The sequence below is a fragment of the Malania oleifera genome, chromosome 3, assembly GCF_029873635.1.
Source record: "Malania oleifera isolate guangnan ecotype guangnan chromosome 3, ASM2987363v1, whole genome shotgun sequence".
Taxonomy (NCBI): domain Eukaryota; kingdom Viridiplantae; phylum Streptophyta; class Magnoliopsida; order Santalales; family Ximeniaceae; genus Malania; species Malania oleifera.
Genome location: NC_080419.1, coordinates 75230399 through 75256531, shown reverse-complemented (window position 1 = coordinate 75256531; position 26133 = coordinate 75230399). Strand labels below are relative to the sequence as shown.

The 26133-nt window shown below is 36.0% G+C and overlaps 1 protein-coding gene across 1 annotated transcript in view; it reads right to left on the bottom strand.

The window, feature by feature from the left end:
* Positions 1-26133, bottom strand: part of LOC131151863 (nuclear pore complex protein NUP85) — an 80714-nt gene that overhangs the window by 41958 nt on the left and 12623 nt on the right. The window contains exons 5-6 of the mRNA XM_058103315.1: positions 8900-8971; positions 8723-8779 (exon numbers count right to left, since the gene is read on the bottom strand). Of these exons, the coding sequence (XP_057959298.1) occupies positions 8723-8779; positions 8900-8971 (129 nt within the window). The remainder of the gene's footprint in view (positions 1-8722; positions 8780-8899; positions 8972-26133) is intronic.

Here is a 26133-nt window from a genome sequence, read left to right as displayed (position 1 = left end):
TTTTTAGGGATAACTGGTCGGACAAAGATGACCATCTATCATTTGATCAAAACATGAATAGCGAATTGACTTGAAATTCTTGGCACAACACAGATATTTTACTGAATTCTTTCGAGATTCTTTATTTCTTTGCAACATCTGAGTTCATAGGGTGAGGGAAATTGTTTCATCTTCTTCTACTTCCACCTCCTGTGTTTGGTTTTCAAAATTAACATCACTTTCTGGCTTATGAATATTGGTATTATCATTTTCCTTATCTTTGCACGAAACATCAGCAAATAAATTTTTGGCAACTGAACTCATGACACAAGTGATATGAGAAAATGCATAATTCATTTTATTAATGAAAGGGAAATTGCCCGAGACAATAATGTCGACAGACTGCCAGAAGAAAGGAAATTAAAATGACATCATTACATGAAATAAACTAGATAATCAAAAACTTGCCCCTTGTGTACTTTTGCTCCTACGATCAAAGAGTAAAATTATCCATTCAGGCTTCTTACGAGAATTCCAGGATTCATAACTGACATATTCTTTTGCCTGACCTCGGCTCCCAGATCTTCTTACAACATATTAACCATTTCTTTCCCCGTGATTGGGTAGAAAATTCACGTGGACTCCTGGCTGCTTATCCTTGAAGACTAACTATCCAGCATCTCTTAATGATTGCACTTTATGCTTAAAGGTGCAACATTTTTCAATTGAATGGCCTGTTGTCTCAGCGTGATATTCACATCGAGCATTTGGGTTGTACCACCTTGGGTAAGGGGGTTGTATCAACACTCCCGGTGTAGGCGCAACTAAATGCCTTTCAACCAACTGTGGGAATAATTCTGCATAGGTCATCGGGATAGGCTGAATTTCCTTTCTTTTCTTTTCCTTTGGAGGCATTCCTGGCATCTGTAAGTTACGTTGCTCCAAAGTTTGTGAAGGACTGAAGGAATCCATGTGCTGTCGTGCACCCCCGGGTGCTACGTTACTTGTCCACCTTTTTCAACCCCTTTCGAAGAACTTTGTCTTGGCCATGTATATTGCACTCCTTTTATTTTGACTGCTTCCTTAACCTGCTTTCCGGTGATTCTCAAGTCAGCAAAATTCTGAGAAATACCTCTAATTTGGTGGTCAACACCTGGATCTTTGAAAAAGTCATCAAATGAACAAACTGCTTTCCCTTTTTCCACCTGAGGATAACTCTGTTTTGTCATTTCTTCTTGATCATAAGAGTACTTGCTCCCCTTCTTCTCCATATTTCGTAAAGTTCACTTGTCTGAAGCTATATCATTGTTGTACTGAGCAATAAAAGCGTGAGTTAAATCCTCCCATGTGCGAATCTTTACTCGATTATACCATCTTAGGGCTTCCCCAGTCAAGCTATCTTGGAAATACTGGATAAGCAAATTATCATCGCTACAATGTGCAGCCACTTTTTGTAAGTACACCCTCAAGTGAGCTAGTGGACATTCAGACCCACTAAACTTCTCAAAATCCGGGATTTTGATCTTCGGGGGTAAGATCAAGTTTGGCACCAAACACAGATTGAAAGCATCCGACGAACCAGACATGTTTGCTTTCTGCATAGCTTGCATCTGTTCTTCCTAGACTTCATTCTTATGATTCATTTCTTCACTAGGCATCTGCTCTTTTGCCTATTTCTTCAACTATTCTCTCATCTTGAATATCAGGATTGATAAAGGGTGAAACTTGGACATTTCTCTCCGGTTGGGGTCGCAGGTCCTGAGTTGATAGGATAAATGCGTGTAGGCTTAGGCCTAGACTAGCTAACGACTCCATTGATCATGGTTGGAACAGAGGCTTGTTTTCAACTGCCTTCTTTGGATGTTGTGTAGTTTTGCTCCACAAGGGGGCTACCTCCTCCATCTGATCCTTAATCTTTCGAACATCTTGGTGCAGGAGATCTCATCTGACCTTCTAGATCCTTCCACATGAGTTCAACCCTTCGTCAGGAATTTAAAAGGATGTACAGAGACCGTTCTGTTCCGCTTGCTTTTGGAATACCGGATCTTGATTTCACCACCTTGGCACACTGGTTTTACAGAAAATTGGGATATGATTACCGACTCATTGGAGATGACTATGCATGCATGGTAATGGAATTGAGCATGGAATGCATGATTAGGTTATGCAATGGGTGTTTATGCATGGGTGTAACTAGTGCAAAAATACATACAAATAGGGATATGAACATGCATGCAGCCTATCATGCATGGCTATGCGTGAAATTACGCATGAATGCAATGTAACCTAAATAACTATATTGCCAGAATTCTAGAAAAAATTCCACTAATGAGAGATTTCAAGATTAAAACGACCATTGATGGACCACTATTTCAATTAAATTTCTCCCTCCATCATTCATTTCCTTGATGATGGTCCATGTAGCTTAGATCCTGCGAAGGATCAAGTTATGATCTGGATTTGAGATTAACTAGGGCGAGTCAACCCATTGGGTTGATTCAACGCAGGCCTATGGACCTTGGTGTGCATTTGGATGGGTCGAGGCCGAAGTTTAAAGAGAGTTGGACTTGGATTGCTTTAAAAATGTTGGCCTGGATTTTTAAGTAATAGGGCTGAAGCCCCCTTTTGAAATATGGGTTTGGCCCTTCTTGAAAATCAAGCTTGGGCCGGGTTTTTTGTTTAGAAAAAGATCGGGCCTAGATTTGTTTTTTTTTTTTTAAAGAGTTGGGTCCGCGTTATTTGAAAAAGATTGGACCGACCCATTTTTAAAATGCTTAGGGCAAGTGTTTTATTTTTTGAAAGGATGGGCCATGGTCTCATTATTGGGCTTTTTCTGAATAATGGCTAAGTCAGTATGCATGTCTCAAATGGATGCAAAATGCGTGACACGTACAACACAAAAAACATATATATACAAAAGACTCGATTACATAAATGTGAAGAAGGATGTGGCCTCTGTCCTAACCTAGGGTGGGTTCGTATATACGGGGTTCTTCAGGACTCTATCCTAGTTAGGGAAACTATAGAAAAGTATGTGTGGGTAGGCTCTAACCCTATTAACAATAAGTTCCCAATCTGAGCTCCATCCTCGCCCATAAGGGGTTTGGACAAAGCTCAAACTGAGCAGAGTGGTTTGCGGGTACCCACAAGCCCTGCCACGTGGGTACAAACGATATTACACTCCTTTCTAATCTTAGCAGGTAAAGCCCGAGTAGAAGGCGCATGAAAGCGTGTGAATTCAAATTTAGCCTAATCCCGCTACCCCACATGCACATCACACGCTTATTCACAATTAATCACATGTTTATTCAAACTACAAAGGAAAGTGTTTACAATCAATCACATACTTATGGAAACCAGATATTTACAATTAACACACTTAATCTAAAAAGTTGGAAATAAAATAATTACAATTAATATTCTTATATAAAAAATTTGGAAAGAAGATATTTACAATTAGTATTCTTATCTAAAAATTTGGAAAAAAAATATTTACAATTAATATTCTTATCTAAATAATTTGGAAAGAAAATATTTACAATTAATATTCTTATCTAAAAAATTTGGAAAGAAAATATTTACAATTAATATTAAAAATTTGGAAAGAAAATATTTACAATTAATATTCTTATCTAAAAATTTGAAAAGAAAATATTTACAATTAATATTCTTATCTAAAAAACTTTGGAAAGAAAATATTTACAATTAATATTCTTATCTAAAAATTTGGAAAGAAAATATTTACAATTAATATTCTTATCTACAAATTTGGAAAGAAAATATTTGCAATAAAAAAAAAATTGGAAATAAAATATTTGCCATCAATATGCTCATCTAAAAAAATTTAAAAAGAAAATATTTACAATTAATTACGAAATTATCCCTAAGTAAATTTAAAATTTTTTTAAAATTACTCCCTTTTAGTGAATTTTTGAAATACCAACAAAAACGAGCCGGGCCTGTTTGGTGTTTTTAAAAAAGGTTGGGCCCGAGTTTGTTTCAAAAGAGTTGGGCCTAAAAGTTGTTTTAAAAAACGAGTTGGGCCTGTTTGGTTTTTTTAAAAAAGGTTGCGCTCTGGTTTGTTTTAAAAGAGTTGGGTCTGGGAGTTGTTTTAAAAAGAGTTGGGTTCGGGAATGGTTTTAAAAAGAGTAGGGCCCGGGTTTGTTTTAAAATGAGGGTTGGGCCTAGGTTCAGTTTTTAAAATAGGGTGAGGCCCGGGTGTGTTTTAAACAGGGTTGGGCTTGGTTTGTTTCAAAATGGATGTTGGGCCTTGGTTCTGTCTCAAGTTCAAGCTTCTGGTTTGGAGGTTTGGTTCTCGAATTGGCTTTGGTTCACGATTTGGGTTTACGGTTCACGTTCTGGATTTTTGATTCACGGTTCAAGTTAAGGTTCACGATCTGGGTTTACAATTCAGGTTCTAGTTTAGGTTTAGGTTCGGGTTCAAGTTGCTGGTTCGGGTTTAGGTACTAGTTCGGGTTTAAATTCAAACCCAGGTTCATGTTCTTGCTTTCTTTAGAAGAAGTAATCTAAACAAAATTGCACCCACATTTCAATATTGCAAACTTAGAATAGGGAAGGAAAAGCTAATATTACCTACAGTCTCTATCTCCTCCGGTCTTCTTTTCCTGCTTTTTGGGTCTGTTTTGCGTCAGTTTGGAGCAACCTTTTGGAAGCTCTGCTTCTGGGTATTGGACGAATACACCGGTGGGTGTTTTCTTCCAAACGTGGGTAGTCAGGCACCAGTGGGTGTGCCTTCTGAGGAGATGACTCCAAACTTCAGGATTCTTTAAGATTGCTGCTACTTTGCCGTTTCTTCAAAACCTCCTTGTAATGCTTTCTGAACTCTCTGAATATGTCTTCCTTCTTATGTCAGTCTGCTCCTTTCTCTAAGTCTGTGTCTTCCTTCTCCTCTTCAATGTGCTTTGCTCTGTGCGAGACTCCTTGATTTATACGGTCAATCTTAGGTTAATATAGGCAAGGTTTGATCTTTCCTTTCTTCCTTCTTTCCTTCTAAGCAGCGATTCTATCACTGGCTTTCCTCCCTATAACTATACAATCCCCAATTCTTGCGATATGGCTGATTCTCCATTCAATGGAGAATTTGGCCGAGAGTTTGAGGGGAGATAGTCCAAATTTTGATTGATTTTTGCAATATTCTTTTGACGATTGTTTCCAAATTGATTTGAAGTTAAGGTATCACTGCACACATTTCTTTGGCTTTTTGATTTTTCATTTAATAGCTTTGATTCATTCAAGTTTGTTTTTGAATTGGTGAACGGGGATCCTAGAGATGCCATGGAATATTCTATGGCATATGGGCGCAGCTCGGCTCCTCTACAGATTTCCTTTTTTTTGTATTTCCTTTGTACTTTGCAGTGTAGTTTCCCTATATCTCTCAGTGTATTTCCCTTTGTATTTCCCTGTATTCTGCAGTGTAATTTCCCTATATTTTCTCAATGTATTCTTCTGTATCTCTCACCCCTTTACTGTATCCTATTGGGCATGTCCCTCCCCCCCCCCCCTAAAAATGTAAAATTTCTTTTGGGCAGTCACATGGGCTTTTAACTTCTGGACTAAAAAAGAATGGTACTCCCTGGTAATTTCAACAAGTACGAGGGCTGTTTTCTAAAAAGACTCGCATAAAATAAAATAAAATAAAATAAAATAACAGACCAAAGACTTAATTTTAAAAACAAAGGAGACCACATGGGCATATCATAAGACCCAATTTCCAACAGGTGAAAAAGGACTTTATGAACATCCTAACAAAAATTAAACTTCAATAATTTAGTTAAGGAGTTAACAATATAGGCTCAAGGACATACTGACTTGACTCCAAAAATTTTGAAAAGAAGACCAAGTATTCAGCTATAATCAAAGGACCTATGGACTTAATCTCAAAGAACCACTAGATGATTTGAATGGACACAACAAGATGATTACTCACTCAGATCATGGTATAAGGATCTATGGACCTAAACTAAACAAGGCAATTATAGACTTGGGCAACGGATTGAACCCAAATGTCATGGACTTTCACATTCTGTAGACAAGATCTTGTTTTCGGACTTAGGATTCAAATGGGTGCCTTAAAATTCCATTGACCTCATGTGATTCAACAATTAAGGAGACCTGGTAAAAATTAGGGTGTTTACACATGCGTGAGTATATATAATAATATTTTGTAATAATTTTTAATATTATTTCTTAATCCTTAATAACAATCATGATGAAGATATAAATAAATAAACAAATAATAAAAAAACAATAATAAATATTTATCATAATAAGGAAAGCAAATAATAATAATAAGAATAGGATTAACTATTATTATAATTACTAGTTTTCAATATTTTGATTATTATTATTATTGTAATTGTGAACAAGGAGTGGCAATTTCATCCAGAAACAATGAATGACTAGAATACTTTTGTCCTATGAAGCTTGATTCCTGTGGGAATCCAAGATTACCTAAGGGATAAGGGAGAGGTAGCCATGTTTTGAGGGAATTTCCATTTCCCAAGCATCTAGGATGTCTGCCATGCAAGATACCCAAAGGTTTCCCAAACATAAGCACCCAACACTCTATGGGCCACATTCCCAGGATTCGTGTGGGATGACGAAAACCAAATGGCCCCTAAAGGAATTCATATTGACCTAAACCCAGGATTCCTTGGCACATTGTTGCACTTGAATGTTGGTGGCACCAGTAATGAGCTTAAATGAAAGAAAGCTATCAAAGCCTTCAACAGGTTTAAATATTAAAAAAAGTTGGTTGGACCTGTGAACTCTCTGTGCATGACAAGATTCTTCACAAATGGTTGTCTGTATTCTCCAACCGCATATTTGCTAAGTGCCCAACATCACTCATGCTGCCTTTTGCTCATAATGAGATCCTTGGTCCAACACAAGCAAGTTAACCTTCCTAAATTCATTATTCATCACATGATATGCATCACCGAGTGCAGACCTCAGATCCTACCATTAGTTCCTTTCTTACACTCTTTTTGAAACATCTTAATCATGATTTCTCTAATGAGACCATGCTCATTTCCTCTGGTTGCATATATGGTGACAGGAATTCAGCCTCTGCTGTTTAGGGAAAATGATCAAGGATGGGTTCATATGAAAGTGTTTCATGTTCAAGGGAGCCTACTCTTTCTACTTTTAGAATGAAAGTGTATCCTGCTCAGAGGGAGCCTACTCTTTCTGCCCCTACAGCCACTACTCATTCTACTCCTTTTACACCTGGATCTGTCACATCTATTCCCTTTATTCCATCCTCACACCCTAAGGCACCATCCTTAGGGCTCATGCCTCATGTGTACACACACATCAAGCATATTTGAGATAGAGTGTTCGTGTTAGATAAAAAGACTGATGCTTTGACTACTCGCTCTTTACATGAAAACCTTATGTTTGGGTTGTATCCAAATACAATTACTTCTTATTAGTTTGAGTACTCTACTCTCCTTACCCATTGTCTTTTGATTGCCAATGAAAAGGGGGAGAAGTATTTTTTATGTGTTTACTGATTGGACATTTTGGATGTGTTTTATGCTTGGATTTGTCTGTTTCATAGGGAGAAGAAGTATTTTAGATGAAAATTTGCTTGGATATGATTTGCTTGTCATGCTAGGAAATTATATGTTAGAGGATGGAAGTATTTTGAATGATTGTATTTTCTTTGCTTTGATGGACTATGGTATCAGCAAATGTTTAGGTCAAAATATTTATGATATCAATATGTCTTTTAGCTTGTACTAGAAATGAACCATATTACATGCATGATCTAAATACAACTTTGATTTATGAAATGTATTCTCCATATGTCAAAAGATATATATGAACCGTACTAGAAATGATCCAAAAATGACTTTTGGCTCATATTAATAGTCAAATAAAATAGAATAGTTATCTATGTGTAAAATTGAATAAACTAAAACTATATAATTTAAATATATTTACTCAACATTATTCAAACCCAATAACATGCAATTCACGTGGCAAATTTATCAGTACTTAAATAAATATACACCTACTCAAACTTTTATAAGGGATGATGCTTCAAAGACTCATAGGGAACAACAAACCATTGGTTCATCAGTAATTCTATGGTAGCCTGTGTTTATCATTGTGAATCATCATCCCTGCCAAGCCTTCCTACATATCAGATATCCATATTACCAGAAAAGTAGCAGATTGCTCAATTTGCCGGTAAGAGACTACAACATTGTCAAACATTAGATTCAAGACCACATAAATCTAAGTGATGGCTGGTTCTGCGATTTGTGGTGCCCACAAAATTTGAAAGGAGTAGTTTCTGTGTCAAGATTTATAAGTAAAAATTTATAAAAAAAAAATGTTTAGATTGGAACGGTAAACTTTATTGAAGGGAAAAAACAACTAAAAAACAGATGCACAATGAAAATCTTATGGGGCTTGAATGACAAAGAGTCAATTGAGACATTTTGATCATGGAAATGGATGGTCAATTACTAACAACAAGAGGCACAGGGACAATGGAAGGCAAAAAAGAAAGTAATACTCAGATCAAAATCGAAGTAAGTCAGAAAATAAGAACATAATGAATGTAAGATAACACTCAAAATCATGCAGCAGCAGCAGCCAAGCAGGATATCAACGGACAACTAAACAACTTCCAAGAAATGATAAAATAAAGCCTCTAAAGCTTAGAAGAGTCCGTCATATTCAACAGATCCCAATCAAATTTCCCACAAACCTCACGACAATCAAGCTGATCCAGTTGATAAGATCCATGCAAGCGCAACATTTTCACCTGCAAAGAGAACAACAGAACTTCATATGCTGTTTTCTTTGACTTTTTTTTTTAATCACAATCCAATGCAAAACACTACCATAAAATTCTAAAGAAAGCTGATCCTCGTAGTCTACTTACCACAATCTCCAGCCAACCAACTGCTAGTGCTGATGACATCCCTTCCCAATATTTAGGACTGTCCTCAACTGCCTGTACAGAACAATCCCATCTTAAAATACTGAGTACTTAGTATGCCAATAAAAGACACAATTCAAATAAACAGAAATGCCAATTTTAAAACCAAAATAGCTATTTAAACAGCATAGAGACTACTTCACAATTAAAAAGTCACATAATATGAAACACACACATATTGCAATGAGACCAACCTAGGGAATAGGGACAGGGAATAGGGACTGACACTGAAACAAAATTTCATGCACAATATGCCACAGGATGGGAAGTAGGATATTGAATGGATCATTTTAACTCAATATGGAGGCTGATTTCAAAGAATAAGGTCAAAGGATAGTTGACCCTAATGTGTTTAGTTATTTAGCAGTTAGACTTGTGAGTCTATGGAGTTTATTCATAAATAAATGTGTCTTTGGGGGTATTTGTAATTATCTCATATTCTAGTCTTTCCTATAAATTAGTGTGTGGAAACGAAGTAAGTTAATGAATTTGAAAATGAGAAGTTCACACACCTCTCTCTCTCTCTCTAATATCCATCTTTGATGCCCCGCAATTTGGCATTAGAGCCAAAATTTGTTCTCTCTCCATTTACCACACACATTTCTTCCCTTTGATGCTCCGTCATTTGGCATTAGAACCAAAATTTGATTTCTCTTCTCCATTTCCCACACATCATCTTCTTTCAATCCACCCTTCCCCTTCCCATCTTTTATTCCTCTGCTGCATAACAAAAGCTCCCTGAACCACGAACACACCATCGTCTTCAATTCTTGGCACAAGCCCTCTCTCTCTCCCTCTCTCTCTCTCTCTCTCTAGAGCCAAAATTTGATTTCTCTTCTCCATTTCCCACACATCTTCATCTTCTTTCAATCCCCCCTTCCTCTTCCCCTTCCCATCTTTTATTCCTCTGCTGCATAACAAAAGCTCCCTGAACCACAAACACACCATAGTCTTCAATTCTTGGCACAAGCCCTCTCTCTCTCTCTCTCTCTCTCTCTCTCGGGGAGTTCCCATCTCTTCTGCTCCATTCATTCACAAATTTTTGTCACATTAAGAATTTTTGAAAAGAAAAAGGAGCCTGCAACCGTTCATCGCTGCTGCTCATTTTTGTTACATAACCACCAGTAGCCCGCTATACATGAGCAACGCCATCAAAATCAGAAGTCAACTAGCTGGAACCCATAGTTTCTTCACCAGAGACAGTCCAAGGGCTGTCATTTTCTTGTCGAAGCCAAATCTCCGCCACCGCTGTTATTTCACCCCCTTGACATGATCCCCTGCCAATGCTGAAATTACCATAGGAAGCCTTATCCCTTGATCTCCAGAACCATCAAATATTGTCACCAAATCCCAGTGAGAAACACTGCATGCATAGATGCATGCATGTAGAATTGCAACCCAAAGCTAGTTTTTTTCCCCAGCTCTCCCACTGTTTCCAACATTACCCAGCCCAAGGTCTTAAATTTCAATTTTGACTCAAGTTTTGAAGCTCCAAAAGTACGGAAATTTTGATAGAAATTTTGATTTCGATGTCAATTTTGATTTCGATTTGAAAATATAACGGAAATCAGTAGTAAAGCATGGAATTCTTTGTGAAACTTCAGAAATGGTTAACAAACATAATAATGTAAGTTTTAGGACTAATATATTACATGTTAAATACATCTATCTATGCTGAGTATGAGGTGGAAAAGTTGTAATATAGCATGCGTATCAAATGTATTTGTAAGATAATGTGCATTAAACATATTTAGTTAATTCAAATGAAATTCATAAATCATTCAAATATTATTTATTATACAAATAACGAAAATTTTGACATGAATGGTTAAATAAAATATTGTTGTAAGTTTTTTTTCATATAACTCCAAAAGGACTTGTAATAATCTTTTGTTCCGATAAAAATAAATAAAATAAAGAGAGAAATCACTTCACTCCTAAATCTCTCATTTGAATTTTGAGGAAATTTCACTTTGTAATTAAAATTTCGACAATTTTGGCTAAAATTTCAAGATTTCGATAAATTTTGGATGATTCGTTCAAATTTCGATGGAAATTATGCAAGATGGAAATCGACTACCATTTCGATTTCGAGGGTGACGGAACCAGAAATTTCAACAAAATTTTCCACAATTTAATGGAAATTTAAGACCATGACCCAGCCCACCTGTTTGGATCCTTCCTTTTCTTTAAACTATTCAGGCAGACTTCTCTATTACTCAGCTGCACTTCTTTATTTGAAAGCCCAGTAAAGAAATAGGCTATTGCCTTTAATAATAGACTCTTCACTTCCATCTTAGTGTAACCAGTCAAGCCAGCAGAAGCTAACCCACTGTGCCATTCCCACACTACATCAGCTACCACACTCAAGACACATTCTCAGCCATGTCAGCAGCACTTGCTCATCAACCTGGTTGCGCCCCCACCTGGTTCTAATTTTCCTTACCTTTCTTTTTCCTCTTCTTTTTTGTCACATTCTTTGACCCAAAAAAATAATTTCAATCCTTTGCATGTGACAGTTTTTTTCTATTTTTCTTGCCTCCTCTCTCTCTCTCCGTAGTATCTATTTATTAGTCTGATCCCATTGTTTAAAAAAATTCCAGCAACATTGTGACTAATATTGAATTTTTTGCAAAGGTGGAGCTATTTTCAAGTGGGGTGCAAAATATAGAAAATGCTTTAGAGACCATTACTAATGCTTGGAATAGGCTAAAACTGACATTCCAGCCTTGGGTAAGAGGCCAGTTTGTTCTCCTACCAAACAAAAAAGAGTCACAACTACTGTTGTTCCCCATAATCTGAGCTGCAAGAAGAGTGAAATAATCATTTGAATAGCAGACCTAAATTGGAAAGTTTTAGAATTTAACGGTGAAGGTGCTGAATTTGATGACTGGGTACGTTCTTTAGAGAACTATTTTCATTGATATGAAATGAATAAACCTTTAAAGTTTGTCCAAATCTAACAGGGGATGTGATGAAGACAGCCATGCAGGAATAGTTAGCACTACAACCAGCAGTGTGTTCATCTACAACTTTTTGATTTGACGCAGAAAAACAAGTGACTGATTACACCAGTGGTAATATAATTTGCTACTCATGCCAAATAGAAGGGAAAGAGGATGTGATGATTGCATTGTCTAGGAAAAAAAATTGAGCCAGCTATTACCTCCAAGCTTGCTGCATGTCATCTCATAAAATTGGGGATAAGAATGCAGGTTGTCACTAAGACTCTAGAGCTCTCCTCAATGACTTCCAAGGTCTTGCTAGAAATTAAGAGCTTCAAATGTCAAGGTTTTGGGCATCAAGCAACAGAATGTCCTAACCAGGTAATGACAATTGCAGAAAAACAAAAGGATGCTGCCACCCAAGTAACTGAAGCTGAGACAGAAGTCCCAAGTGACTTAGATGAAGATGGCAACGTGGGAGGTGTTCTTAGTACTTCAATCTATCCTCTCTTGCCACAAGATTGAAAAAAATGAAAATTGGAGATGAACAAGCATTTTTCAAACTCAGGTTGTCATAAGAAACATTGTATTTAGCTACTGATCATTGTAGTTGTACGAAACTCAAAGTAGTTGTAAGGAAGTTGAATTTGAAGATCATGCAACATCCTGATCCATGCAAGATTACATGGGTAAAGAAAGCTAACTTGGAGGTCTATGATCGTTGCTTGCTTATCTTCAAGATTGGTTTGATTAGGAGAGTGCGAAGCGTGATATCCTTTTTTTCAAAGATTTGCCACATTCTTTGGAGGCATCCATGGTAGTTTCATAGAAAGGTTAAGCATGATGCTTATGAAAATTTTCCTATACGTTCTCCATCAACAAGGTATAACATGACACCATCGCAAGTTTTTCCACTTACAAAATTGAAGCATATTGTCGATTCCTTTCTTACGAAGCAAGACATTCATTTCATGATTATGGACTTCTTAGCCCTTTCCCAACTCAATGAAGTCGAGTTCCTATAGGGAGGAGGGAATTGATGTAGGATGGGAAGTGGGATTTTGAGTGGATCATTTTGACCCGATTTGGAGGCCAATTTGGGCCCTAAGCCTAAGTGCATGTAATTCAGTTAGCAGTTAGGTTTATGTGTTTGGGGTTTGTAAATAAATGTGCCTATAGGGGTTTATTTGTAATTCTCTTGTATTTTACTCTTTCATATATATTAGTTTATTTGTAATTCTCTTGTATTTTATTCCTTCCTATAAATTAGTGTTTAAATCATGTAAAGACTGATTTGAAATTGCGAACTCCTTCCACCCTTCACAATTTTCTTGTATTTTACTCTTTCCTATAATTAGAATCATGTAAAGACTGTGATTTGAAATTGACAGCCCCTCCCTCCCTCCCTCCCTCCCTCCCTTCTCTTTTATTTTATTCTTTCCTATAAATTAGTGTTTAAATCATGTAAAGACTGATTTGAAATTGAGAAACCCTCCCTCCCTTCGTAATTCTCTTGTATTTTACACTTGCCTATAAATTAGTGTGTTAATCATGTAAAGATCGTGATTTGAAATTGAGAACCCCTCCCTCCCTTTGTAATTCTCTAGCATTTTATGCTTTCCTATAAATTAGTGTTCAAACCATGTAAAGACTCCGATTTCATTCTCTTGTATTTTACTCTTTCCTTTAAATTAGTGTGTAAATCATGTAAAGACACTAATTTGAAATTGAGAACCCCCCCGTCTCTCTCCCGAAACCAGATTCGATTCTAAATCGAGCTACTCCCTCCCTCCCTCCCTCTCTCTTACATTGATTAATAGCCTCCAAACCAAATTTGATTGTAATTTACCAGTCCAATCTCACTTTCCCAGGTTCTACCATGATGCTCTCAAGTCCTATACACCTACATGACATGTTGGAAGAATTTGAAAATGTGCATTTAAGAAAAAGCACATCAAGATTAAGAAAATCAATTATGCTCAAACATTTGAAGAATTAGCCATCAGATGTGCACTGAGGGCAAAAGAAAGACTCACTCAATTTAGGAGTGATCTCTGATAGGAAATTCGGAAGGAAATGTCTCAGCCTCTCAGGCACAAATAGTGCATTTTAAAAATGCTATTGGAGCAACTGTATGAGGGAAAAATTACTAAGGTTCATGAGATCCAATAACAATGCCCATGTTCTTGTGACCTAATTAGCCATCAAAGTTTCCAAGATGGGCTTAGGAGCCAGACCAGAAATCAGCCAAAGCAGCAAAGGGGCCAACCAAAAAGCCTCAAGAACAAGAAAAACCAGAAAGCATTCAAAAGTCAGAACAGCAAACCACAAAGCAAACTCAGCGACAAGGGCAACCAAAACAACATATTGGAAGTTCAGACCATCAAGCTACTGGTAAGAAGAAATATCTCCAGCAACTTGAAGTTGCAATCTGCTACTTGCTCCACTGGGATTGTTTGGATTCGAAGTACAAAGGGAAAACCAACTTGTTGAAAGGCCAATACAGGTTACTCATTACTGTATTGTGAAAGCTGCATGTCAGTAAGCCAAAGCAGACAGAACAACACAGAGGAAAGCCCAGGCTGCGACAATATCAATAAGAGAATAGTAAACTGCTTTATCTCAATCACCTATACCTGGGACCAAGAGCTCCAAACATCTTGCTGGAAGGTCAAAAGAAGAAGTTTCTCTCAAGAAAGCTCTGGAATTGCTCAATACAGGAATAATTGAACAATCTGGCGTAGAAACTGAAGTTAAAGATATTGCTGGGGAAATGGAATTAAAGATTTGGTTATTGACAAGCCTGTTAGTGCCCCATATATTCCTCAGCAATGGAAGATAATTTGTGGGCTGAAAGATTAAGAAACTAAACTTAATGAGCTTACTTGCTTTCTAAAAGTCACATTCTCATTATTGAGTTTGTATTGCCCGACTAGTTCAATAAAATGGTTGACAAGCAATTTTCAGAGGTATTGTTCCGGCAGCCTATAAAGAATGTGAAGTGGTGTCAACAAAGTCCTCTCATTACGTGCTACAGGCAATATGAATGCACTCTATTTCAGTTCTAGCACACTTTAAAACTCAAGGACAAGTTTTCTCCAACAAGGTGAGGATGATGCAATCTAGGAAAAAAAACAAAAAAGAAGGGCAAATTTGTCAACTACAAGACTTGGATTCAATAAAGTAATGACAGAGGATTGGTTAAGGAGTTGAATTGAATATTGTGCTCAATTACAAAAGTACTGAAGCTGAGTACTATGGTGCAATATTGCATAATTGTAGAACAAACATTGTTATGAATACTGTTGACACCAAATTTTGTTTGGAGTTGATTTGATTTCTCAATTAATTGGAGGATAATGCCAATAAATGGCTAGAAAGCATTAATTGTAACTTCTCTACCTTTCTCTAGACCCTTGCTAGTGCAATTCAAGCTTATGCTAAGTTGTGGTCTCCAATTTCATATTTTTAAGGTTCAATGGCCCTTTTCTAGTCAAAATTGGGGTTTTTCCCTTGTATGATTAGGGATTTGGCATTGAAAATAGAGTGAGCTTATTTCAAAGGGATTTTATAGGACAAGGAAATGGTTTTCCTTGATTCTTAAGGATATATTTGAAATAATTGGATTAGGGAAACACCTTAGCTTCCAAAAAAGTCTATAAAAAAAGGAAGCTAAGGCTCCCACACAAACACATGCTCAATATTGGAAGAGGGTTACATGCTCCATCTTGGGAGACTCGTGCTCAACATTGGAGGAGAACACTCATTCAAATGGAAAAGAGGTCGTTCAAGAGGAAAAGAGGTTCAATATTGGAGAAAGGAAAACATGTTCAACATATTGGATAACACACACACACATGTTGAATATTGGGAGGATAGGATCACATTCAAGATCATGGGGAAACACATTCACATTCAAGGGAAAACTTAGGAGAAGTGCACGGTCAAGGGAAGAAGAAAGTTTATGATTCTTTGGTTCTTCTTGATATTCTTGGGATTTCTTTTGGTGTTCTAGTTCCTGGAAGAAAGGAAAAAAAGGTATGACTCTTGATTCTCTCCTTCATGTTCCTTAGCATGATGTTTGATGTGATTAGTTGAAATTAAGGTGTGAGCATGAAGTATGCTTGAAGGTTGATGCATGGTTTCTTCAAATAGATGCTAAAGTTGGAATCTTTCTTCCATTTGTATGTTAAAACTGCAATTGTTATTCCATGTTTGTGTTAAAAATTGTGATTTTCATGCTATGCTAGTATTAAAATTGCAACCTTTATCTGAAGTTAGGACTCCATGTTCATATGAAAGTAGAAATTTTCTTTCAAATGGTACAATTTTTACATGCTTGGGTTGAGGTTAAAGTTGTTACTGTGGAACGTGGTTGATGTTAATGTTTTGGAGGACTACTAGAAAATCATAGCATGAGTGAAGAGGAACAAACCCAACTTGGATAATTTTTTTTTAATTAAAAATTATTTTATTTCATTTTCCTTCATCTAATAGTTTATGAATCTTATAAAATTAAAAAAAAAAAAGGTAAAAAATTTAAAAAATAATTTTAAATTTTATTTTCTCTTAGTGTTGTTATTATGTTTTTTAGTGCCTTAATTTTTCATCAAAATTTTTTTAAAATCAAAATTTAAAGAAATTTCCTTAAAAAATTCTACAATTGATCTATAGAGGTTCTAGGTTTTCTTTGTGTGTTTTCACAGATTAGGGTTTTCTATTTCCCAAAAAAATAAAAGACATTTATAAAAATTTAAAAAAAACAAGAAGGAAAGGTATTTTTTTGGCACAAAAAAAGTTGATTTTGTTTCACTTTCTTTCTTATTTTAGTAAAGTTGAAATCTATTGAATAAGGTAAGCTAGATTGCTAGGAAACACAGATACTTTGAAAAGGTTAAAGTATCAGCATCAGACACATATCCAACACGGATACGCCTCGGATACGGCCATATACATGTCTGACACGTATTGGCAGCCCTTTTTATTTTTTTTATTTTTTTCAGGTACCCTCGGATATGGAAGGTTATGCTCCTAGACAAGGTTGGCAGGGAACACTGTTTTTAGGGCCCTTAACTCCTTAAAAAAAAGGAAGAAGAACAAGAAAGGCAGCAAAGAGGAGAGAACACAAACAACTGAGTGACTGAACCCTACCTCCCAGCCTTTGAACTTCCTTCCCCAACCTTCGTTGCCAACTCACCAAACAACGAACAATCTTGGAACCTCCCTCAATGCCTCTGTTGCCAGACACCACAGCTTCAAACCATCACAGCCCAAAATTCCTCTCTACAAGATGCCAAGACTATGACTCTATTGATGCCCGAAGGGAAACTTGACGTGTGTGGTGTGCTTGGCTCGAATCCAGTCTTTACATCAGTATTCTTGCAAGTTGAAGTCATGAGTCCCTACTCCCTCTCTTTCTTGATTTCTTTTTGTTGGATGTTATTGTTGGTCAATTTCTTGTGAGTTGTGTAGCTGTGTGGTGCACTAATGAATGATGACTGATGACTTATGTTAATTCGAGAGTTTGAATGACTCAACATTTGATGGTTAAATTAGTGGATGGGGATCGATGAAAAAAATTGGAACATGGTTCTAAGTCCTCTGACTTCTGCTCTGCAGCTTCTACCATTCCACTCACAACAATCTGCCTAGTGCCTATCTTGATAATTTGATGGTTAAATAGTAAATACAAATTCTCAAAGTTGCAAGTTGCATTACATAGGTTGATAGAAGTTTGTTTTCATTTCTTTAATTGGTGCCTTGATGGATGTCTGGATGATTATATTCATCATAATATGATATTAGTTATGAGTCTTATGACTTAGCCTCTCCACAATACCTGTGTTTTTTTGTGGGAATAGAATGAGCTGCACTCTTCCCCTTTGGTTCAATAATATATACGACCAATACTAGAACCCATTTAATATTATTATTATCCATTACAAATTAAATTTCCTGATCAAAACAACTCGTAGGAAGTTATATGGAGCACAAATTAAATTTCTAGCAATGAAAACAGAATGTAGAACCGACAAAGGAGTTTGTTTTCATTACTTTAATTTCTTATTTGATTGTGATTATGTACTAAATTAGTGAATGTTTTGTGACAGTAATGTCTTCAAAGAGTTCTTCATCATCTACTTCTATCACCAGTAAATTTGCAATTGCGGCATTGGATGATAACACCCTATTCTGCCTAGTGCCTATCTTGATAATTTGGTGGTTAAATAGTAAATACAAATTCTCAAAGTTGCAAGTTGCATTACATAGGTTGATAGAAGTTTGTTTTCATTTCTTTAATTGGTGCCTTGATGGCTGTCTGGATGATTATATCCATCATAATATGATATTAATTATGAGTCTTATGACTTAGCCTCTCCACAAAACCTTTGTTTCTTTGTGGGAATAGAATGAGCTGCACTCTTCCCCTTTGGTTCAATAATATATACCACCAATACTAGAACCCATTTAATATTATTATTATCCATTACAAATTAAATTTCCTGCAATCAAAACATCACATAGGAAGTTATATGGCAGTACAAATTAAATTTCTATCAATGAAAACAGAATGTAGGAACCGACAAAGGAGCTTGTTTTCATTGCTTTAATTTCTTATTTGATTGTGATTATGTACTAAATTAGTGAATGTTTTGTGACAGTAATGTCTTCAAAGAGTTCTTCATCATCTACTTCTATCACTAGTAAATTTGCAATTGTGGCATTGGATGACAACACCCTATTTTGGGCTTATGTTACTTTAAGTCCGAGCCAAATTTTTTCTTTTTATTTTTTTAGTTCCATAAATTATTTTCTTATAACTCCCTTTTCTAACAAACCTATATAAATTGTTATAGGTTTAATTGTAAGAACCCGATCCAAGAAATGTGGATTAAATAAATAAGAAAAGGGGAGGGAATTTAAAAAAGTAAAAACAGCAGGGCCTGTCAACGAGGCTCCTTCTCTCATCAATGAAGTCCCTTCTACAGCTCGGCGACGAGATTCGGAGGTTCGTCGACGAGTGAATACCGAGGGATTTTGGGAATTCTGAAATCTCAAGCTCGTCGACGAGGCAAACTCCGTCGTTGACGAACGCCCTTCTTCTGCTTGTCGACAAGCGCTCCACTTCGTCGACAAGTCTAGTCGGGTCAAAGGTTTATAAATATCTTATTCACTTGCTTAGTTGCTAAGAAACCAAAAATCCTCTCTCTCTCTCTCTCTCTCTCTAGAACTAGAAGGAGACTCTCTCTCTAAGTTTTCTGGCCGTGTGTTACCCGAATCAACGATCCGACGTTGTTATGTGGATCAAGAGGAAAATCTCTACGTTTATAGCGGATCGGATCTTCGTTCTGAAAACTTTCGGGTTTTATCCCAAAATCGAGGTAAGGGTCTAAATCTGTTTTCAGTTCGGTAGATCTGTAGTAGGCAGGATTGTATTGAAGTATTGTTCTTCGGTTTTTAGGTTTTGGGAACTCTGTTCGCTGTTTTGGAGTCGTTTAGTTCGTGCTTTAGTTTTTGGGGAAAGGTAAGGGGATTCTGTTTATATCAATTAATTATGAAATCTAAATTGGTAAAACTATGGTTTACGATTCTACGGATGTTTTGGTTACTTATTTGGGAAAATCTATCAAGTGAAATGATGAGATTTTCGGGTTATAGTTTTTTTGGGAAAATTGGGGGTTTTGGGTATCATCTCTGTTTTTGTTGGAAAATTGTATATATAATTAAATTGTAGTATAGAGATGATCGTACCTTTGATTATGTTAAACAATATTTTCGGAGTATCTAATATGAGATTATTTGTTTACCCAAATAAGTGTGGAATGAGTTGTTGTATTAATGATGTGTTTTGTGAAAAAGCGTGTCGGTTAACTACCGTAGGCTGTGAGTAATTGAAATGAAATATAGGAACAGGAGTTCCAAATTGCTCCAGGTTTTGTCAAAATGCCGAGTCGGAATAATACCGAAGGCCTAGAACAATCGAAGCATGCCGGTTAACTACCGAAGGCTGAGATATAAGGCGTGCCGGAACAATACCGTAGGTGGCTGAGTCAGTTAACTACCGTAGGCTCAGATATTCGGCTTGAGGCCGAGGGTGTGAAATACCACCTAAGATTCCGGTTGGTCACCGAAGGGTGTGAGTTTCACCATGTTTGCACCGGTTCAACGCTGTGGGGGCTTATGCTATGCCAGGTTACTGGGGGCGCTGTGTAGTGCAGCCGGCTTAGGCCGAAGAGTGTGACGACACTAGACCGAGGTGTTTTGTGTGATATACTGGAACTATGTTGTGAAAATACTGGAATTGTAAAATGTAATATTTTACTGTTAAAATAACACTCATGTGCCACACACGGATATAACCTGATTCTCCCTTACTGAAAAGTTTCTCACCCCTATCATACAAATGTTTTTCAGGTCCTTCAAGTGGCTGACACTAGAGTCTTAACGTTTCAGGAGCGTGTTGTTGCTTAGCATAGAAGTACTTGTGTAAGTACTGATCTTTGGTCAGGTTGTCACTTTTGGGTTATGTAGGCGCCCAGTGGTATGTTTTGTATTATGGGACTATATCCTGGTTTTGTATAGACTTTGGTATGGTGTCATGATTTAATAGGTTGGATTATTCCGCTGCGTATATTGTGTATGTGATTGTGTATAGGGTATACGTGAACCCTACGGGGTCAGACCCTTATATTGTGTAATATCATAGATGGTTGTATGATACAGGGACAAGTTAGGTTACTAAATCACACCCTGGGGTCCATTTTCGGGTTCGGGGCGTGACATTAATAGCCAATAATGGCATACAGAGGGTAAAAACTACAAATCATGTTGCTCCACATGTAGATAGCGAAATTTCTAAGGAACAAATGTACTCGAAAAATTTTTTTTGTCACCCCCAAGGGTGGGAAGAAAAAAAATGTGGAATTTGTCAAATTTTTGAGGGTTTCATTGATGTGTTTGGTAGTCCTGAATCCATACAAGATAGATACACTTTGGAACCAAACTACTGGTGCTATTTCCATGGTGCATCAACACGGATGCTTTAATCAATAGCCCTCAAGCTTCTAGGACAACCTTGCCCATCCTCTTGTTGTGAGGAATTGTAGTTCTTATTCATTTATCAACTCATTGAAGAGGAACAAGATGGTGGTAAAACGTGCAGAAGATTTGATAAAAGGGCATACTAATCTTCATCTTTTATCAAGAAAAATTAAAGAATACAAGGGCGGGCCAAACAAGTCATGGGATATTGGAAGAGATACTTGGGATGAGCTATTTGGAGGAGCTAAGGTGCTCGAGATTGCGAGTCTTTCCCCTGATGAACCAAATATGGCGGCCATGTTTCTTGGAGATGGTGATGGTGATGATGCATAGTTGATGGATGTCTTATGACTCTTATTATGTTAATTAGATTTCTCATAGTTGATGGATGTCTTATGACTCTTCTTCGTATTTTTCTTTGAAGCCTTGGAGGTTTGGACCACATTTTGATTAGTGATGAATGATGAATGTTTCTTTGACTTCTTTAATATGAGTTGTTAATGATTATGCAATTCATAATTGAGCACAAATGATGACTATTACTTTAATATTTTTCATTCAAAAGGAAAAACATACCTAAATATATACAATTTTATATCAATTAACTAATGTATCCTGGTCGAATCCTATCCTTGTTTTTACAAAATTGCCATATCATCATATTCGTATCGTATCATATCATATCGTATCCATGTCCCATATCATTATCAGTGCTTCTTAGCTGGATTGTCTTTACTTTATTTGGAAAGCTTTGACTTTATTTCGTTCATTGTGATTTTAGGAAAGTAGAAATATTGTAAATAAGGTAGGTAGGATATTGTTCATTTTTTTTATTTCGAAAGCTTTGACCTTACTTTGTTTATTGTAATTTTAGGAAAGAGGGATTTTTAAATAAGGTAAATAGGATTTTTATTTATTTTTGTTTAGAAAGATTTAATCTTACTTTTCTCGTTCTTATTTTGGAGAAATAGGGATCTCAAGGAAACTCCTTTTTAAATCTATTTGGAAACTCTGCCTAGCGTAGCACATAAAATTTCAAACATCATTATTTTGGGGGATTGTTGTTATTGCTTTCCTTAGCCATGACTTTCTTGATTATTATGGACTTAGTTACCTTTCTTGTGTTTTCTTGATGAAATATATACTTGTATTGCTCACCTAGACTTGTGTTATGATCTATTTGACTATGATATTGATTCCTTGAACTTTATGTTTACTTATGCATAGTGAAATCAACCTGAAAATACTAAAAAAAATAATCCAATGACTAACCCTAAGGTGATGTCTTGTGCATGCCTTCGGGGATCTTGAGGTGATGTTGGCTTCTGTCTTGTGTGGGGCTACTCAATATTTAATAGACAGGTAAATTCACGATAAAAACACTCTCAGATATCATATGTAAAAATCCATCCAAAGATGGACTTCAAGGTGGTGTATTGTGCATGCCTTGAGGATCTCAAGGTGAGAACACAATTGTTGTCGTGTGCAGAACTGTCCAATATCTAAAAGACTAGTAAATACTAAAATGGAAGCAATCAAAGTCTTGATGAGTTAAACTCAAAGGTAATTTAGGCCAATTAGGTATTGTTCATGGAATGGGTGTGTAAGGGGTGCTAGAACTTTTCCCTTGCATAATCGTACTCCCAAACTTGACTCTAGTATGCAGACCCTTGACTATCAATTCTTTGGACCCTAGGAGTTGCTAGTTGACCAATAAATTGATATTAATTAATTAGGTGTTCTAACCTTACTTAGGATAAAGTAGGTTAGTGGTGACTCGATTGGAATATGTTTTGACTCACATGGCCACATCTCAACCCCATTTAAATTTCTCATCTCGAGTTTGCCATTCATGTCGAGGCGGTTAATAGATTAAAGAGGTGGTCCTTTGGCACGAGTTGACAAATACTCTAGCATTGTTGTTCATGAGGATATTTTTGGGATCTTTTAAAAATTCATAAGTGTATTTTGTAGGGGGATTGAACAATCCAGCAAACCCACCCAACCTGACCAATCCGAATCATACCTACCCAAAAAATTGGTTTTAAGTGGTTTATGGGTCAGTTGACTGTTTCTCATTTCGCATAACCTGACTATATGGGTTGATTTTTGAGTTTAATGCCTTATTCACCTGACCCACCTCTAATGCCTATATGTAAGGACCTACAATCACAGTTTTCAATAGAAATCGTGACCGTTGCGTAACGCCATTACGTAGTAGTTTTTTGGGTTCCCAATTCTCTTACACACTGCAAAATCAGGGGGCAGAAAAATCACGGTCATTGCTGTCGTTATGAATCGCAGCTAATACATAAAGGCTACTACAATTGTCATGTAACCACAACAAGACTGTTAGGGCAATATATATATATATATATATATATATATATATTACTTTTTAGTGCACTGGGTACGGCCTTTTTTTTTATATATATTACTTTTTACTTTTTCTTCTCACTTTTGTTCCCGCCCCCCCTACCTTCATAAATTATTCTCAATATATTATGTGGAGAAAGGGGGAAAAAGATTATAATGAAGAAGATAATGATACAAAATTTATTTATTTTTTAAATACTCCCAAGAGATGCATTAATTAACAATTTGATGATACAAATTTGTTAGGAAAATATTTTATTCTGATAATAATAGCTATTTGATATTTATGTTCTATACTTTTCAACTTCAACCTTCTTTCCTTTTCTAGTTATCACACGTTTGTATTATTCATGTCTTATGTGCCTAGATTGATGAAGTTTATAATGTATTTTGTTTTATTAATTAATTAATCAAACATAAGAATATGAAGAAGTATAAATATACACACACATACGCAATGTTTCTGTCAATGGTGGTTTAAAACAAATGTAAATTTCTTGCCCTTACCACACAACTTAGTTAGTTGAACTAAAGAATCCAAAATAGTCTAAAACTCTTTTTAAGAAGAGTAAAAAGTTTAAAAACATGCAACTATGCTAATATGCATAAGGTCGTGCATGCTTTGAAAAAAATTCACCATTGTTACACCCACTTCCCATTATGTAACATCCGCTACTCTCACTTGCCAGTACACCAGTTATTGTTACGTTAAGCTACCCGCTGCGCAATTTAAAACCATGCCTACAACTACTTGGGACCTATGAAAGAATGCATAGGATGGATTTTGGGATTGAAACATTTTGGACTGTTTAAATTTTTATATATATATTTTTATTTCTATTGTAGTAAAATTTATGGATAGGATGTTTTGGGCCTTCTGGAACAAAATGGACATTTTTAAATAAGAAATTGACAAGTTAATATATTTAACTTTAATGACACTAACATGAGTGATGTTTTCAATGTAACATATGTTATGCTTGGAAAAACTCGCACATATTCTTTCATCTTTTCTTTTCTTTTCTACTTCACGTTTAAACAAGCTAAACCGCCAATCGACCCAACCCACCCGATCATTAGACCGACCCAAATGGATCCAAACCGCATCTTCCATGGTTCGACTTAGAATTGAATATTTGTCAAATCTACAAGATTGAATTGGTTAGGATTTGAGGCCTGACCTGGCCCTTGAACACCCCAATATTTTGGGTCTTTATTTTCACTTATTTTTGGAGTTCTGTTTTAATTTATATACTTCATTTTGTATGGTCAAGATTAGTTTAGTTTGGGCAGTCAAGATTGATTATTATAGGGTTAACCTACCAAGAGGCATATACATAAACTATGTACTGATTTTGGCTCGATATTAAGGAACAATTGTTTGCACTTGTTGCAAAAGCCTTCTTTGTAATAACAAAAGAAGATGAATTTATTAGAATGGAAAAAATATATAAAAAGGGGGCAAGATATCTAGGGGTGGCAAAACGGGTTAGGACCCAATAGGTGGCTCGTTCCCCTCCCATTTAGACCAGATTTGGGTTTGAGAGGACCCATTTATGAATGAGTCAACCCAAACCCAACCCATTTAATAAACGGGTTAGACAGGTTTTGGGTCAGGCACCCATCGAATCACCAGTTTACATAAAAAAATAATACTTCATAATTTTTATTTTTGCTTTTGGGCATTTAGATAAAATAATATTTTATAGTTACAAGTTATATAACTAGATTTGTTAGAAATTTGAAGAGAAAAAAATGATACACAACACAGGTGATAGATTATATTTATCTAAGTGGTTTTTAAAAAAAATTAAAGAGATGTACTATTTATTAAATTTTACATTTTTTTGTTAAGATATTAATAAATAAAATAAATGAGTGCTGTTTTAAAAAAATAAAAATAAAGTCAATTTTGATAAAATGTTAAATAAAAAATTAAAATAAATAAATTATATTTTTAAATGGGGTGCTTAACGGATACCTGTTTATGACCTGTTTATTAAATGGGTGAGTTTGGGTTTATAGATTATTTACCCATTAATACATGGGTTAACCCAAACCCGAACCCGTTTAACCCTCATCTGTTTATGACCCGCCCAAACCCTACCCGTCAACCTGTTTTGCCAACCCCTAAAGATATCCTTCTAACCAAAAAGAAAAAAATAACATAAACAAAAAGATAAAAAGTAGTCATTATACTAATAAAGCATACTTCCTTCTACTAAAACTAGGAAAAAAAATACCAACAAATCCCCCACCAACTCCAAACAAACCCAACTTTCTCCCAAGAGACAAAAAAGCTGAGCAGTTGTTTTGAACTATTAAGACATGAGAACACACTAAAGGATGAAGTGCTTTTGAAGGTCTGTTATTTTGCAACGAATTGTTGGTATTTAGCCAATTAAGAAAAATCAACGAAATAAAAGCCTTGATTTTTTAAGGAACTTTGGCCATCTAAATAGTTTTATGGAGCAGAAAGGTGATACTAAATTAGTCGAAGCAACAAAGAAGAAAGCTCCTCCACATCCCTATCATTTAGAGTTCTGTGAAAGTGGAAATCCCAAGAAGACAAATTGCCTTCAGACATCAAAAAGAAGAAATAACATCATTATGCCCAAAAGATGAGCAATAAAAACAGGGAAAAGATAGAAACAAAGCAGTATTGCCCACCCAAATACCTTCCCAAAAACGAATTTGAGAACCATTACCCAAAACAAAGTTGGTATGAGGAATGAAGAGAGGGTGAATCTGAGAAATACACCTCCATAGGCTTCAAAAGAACATCTTGTTCCCAAATTAGCAGCCCACCCATTC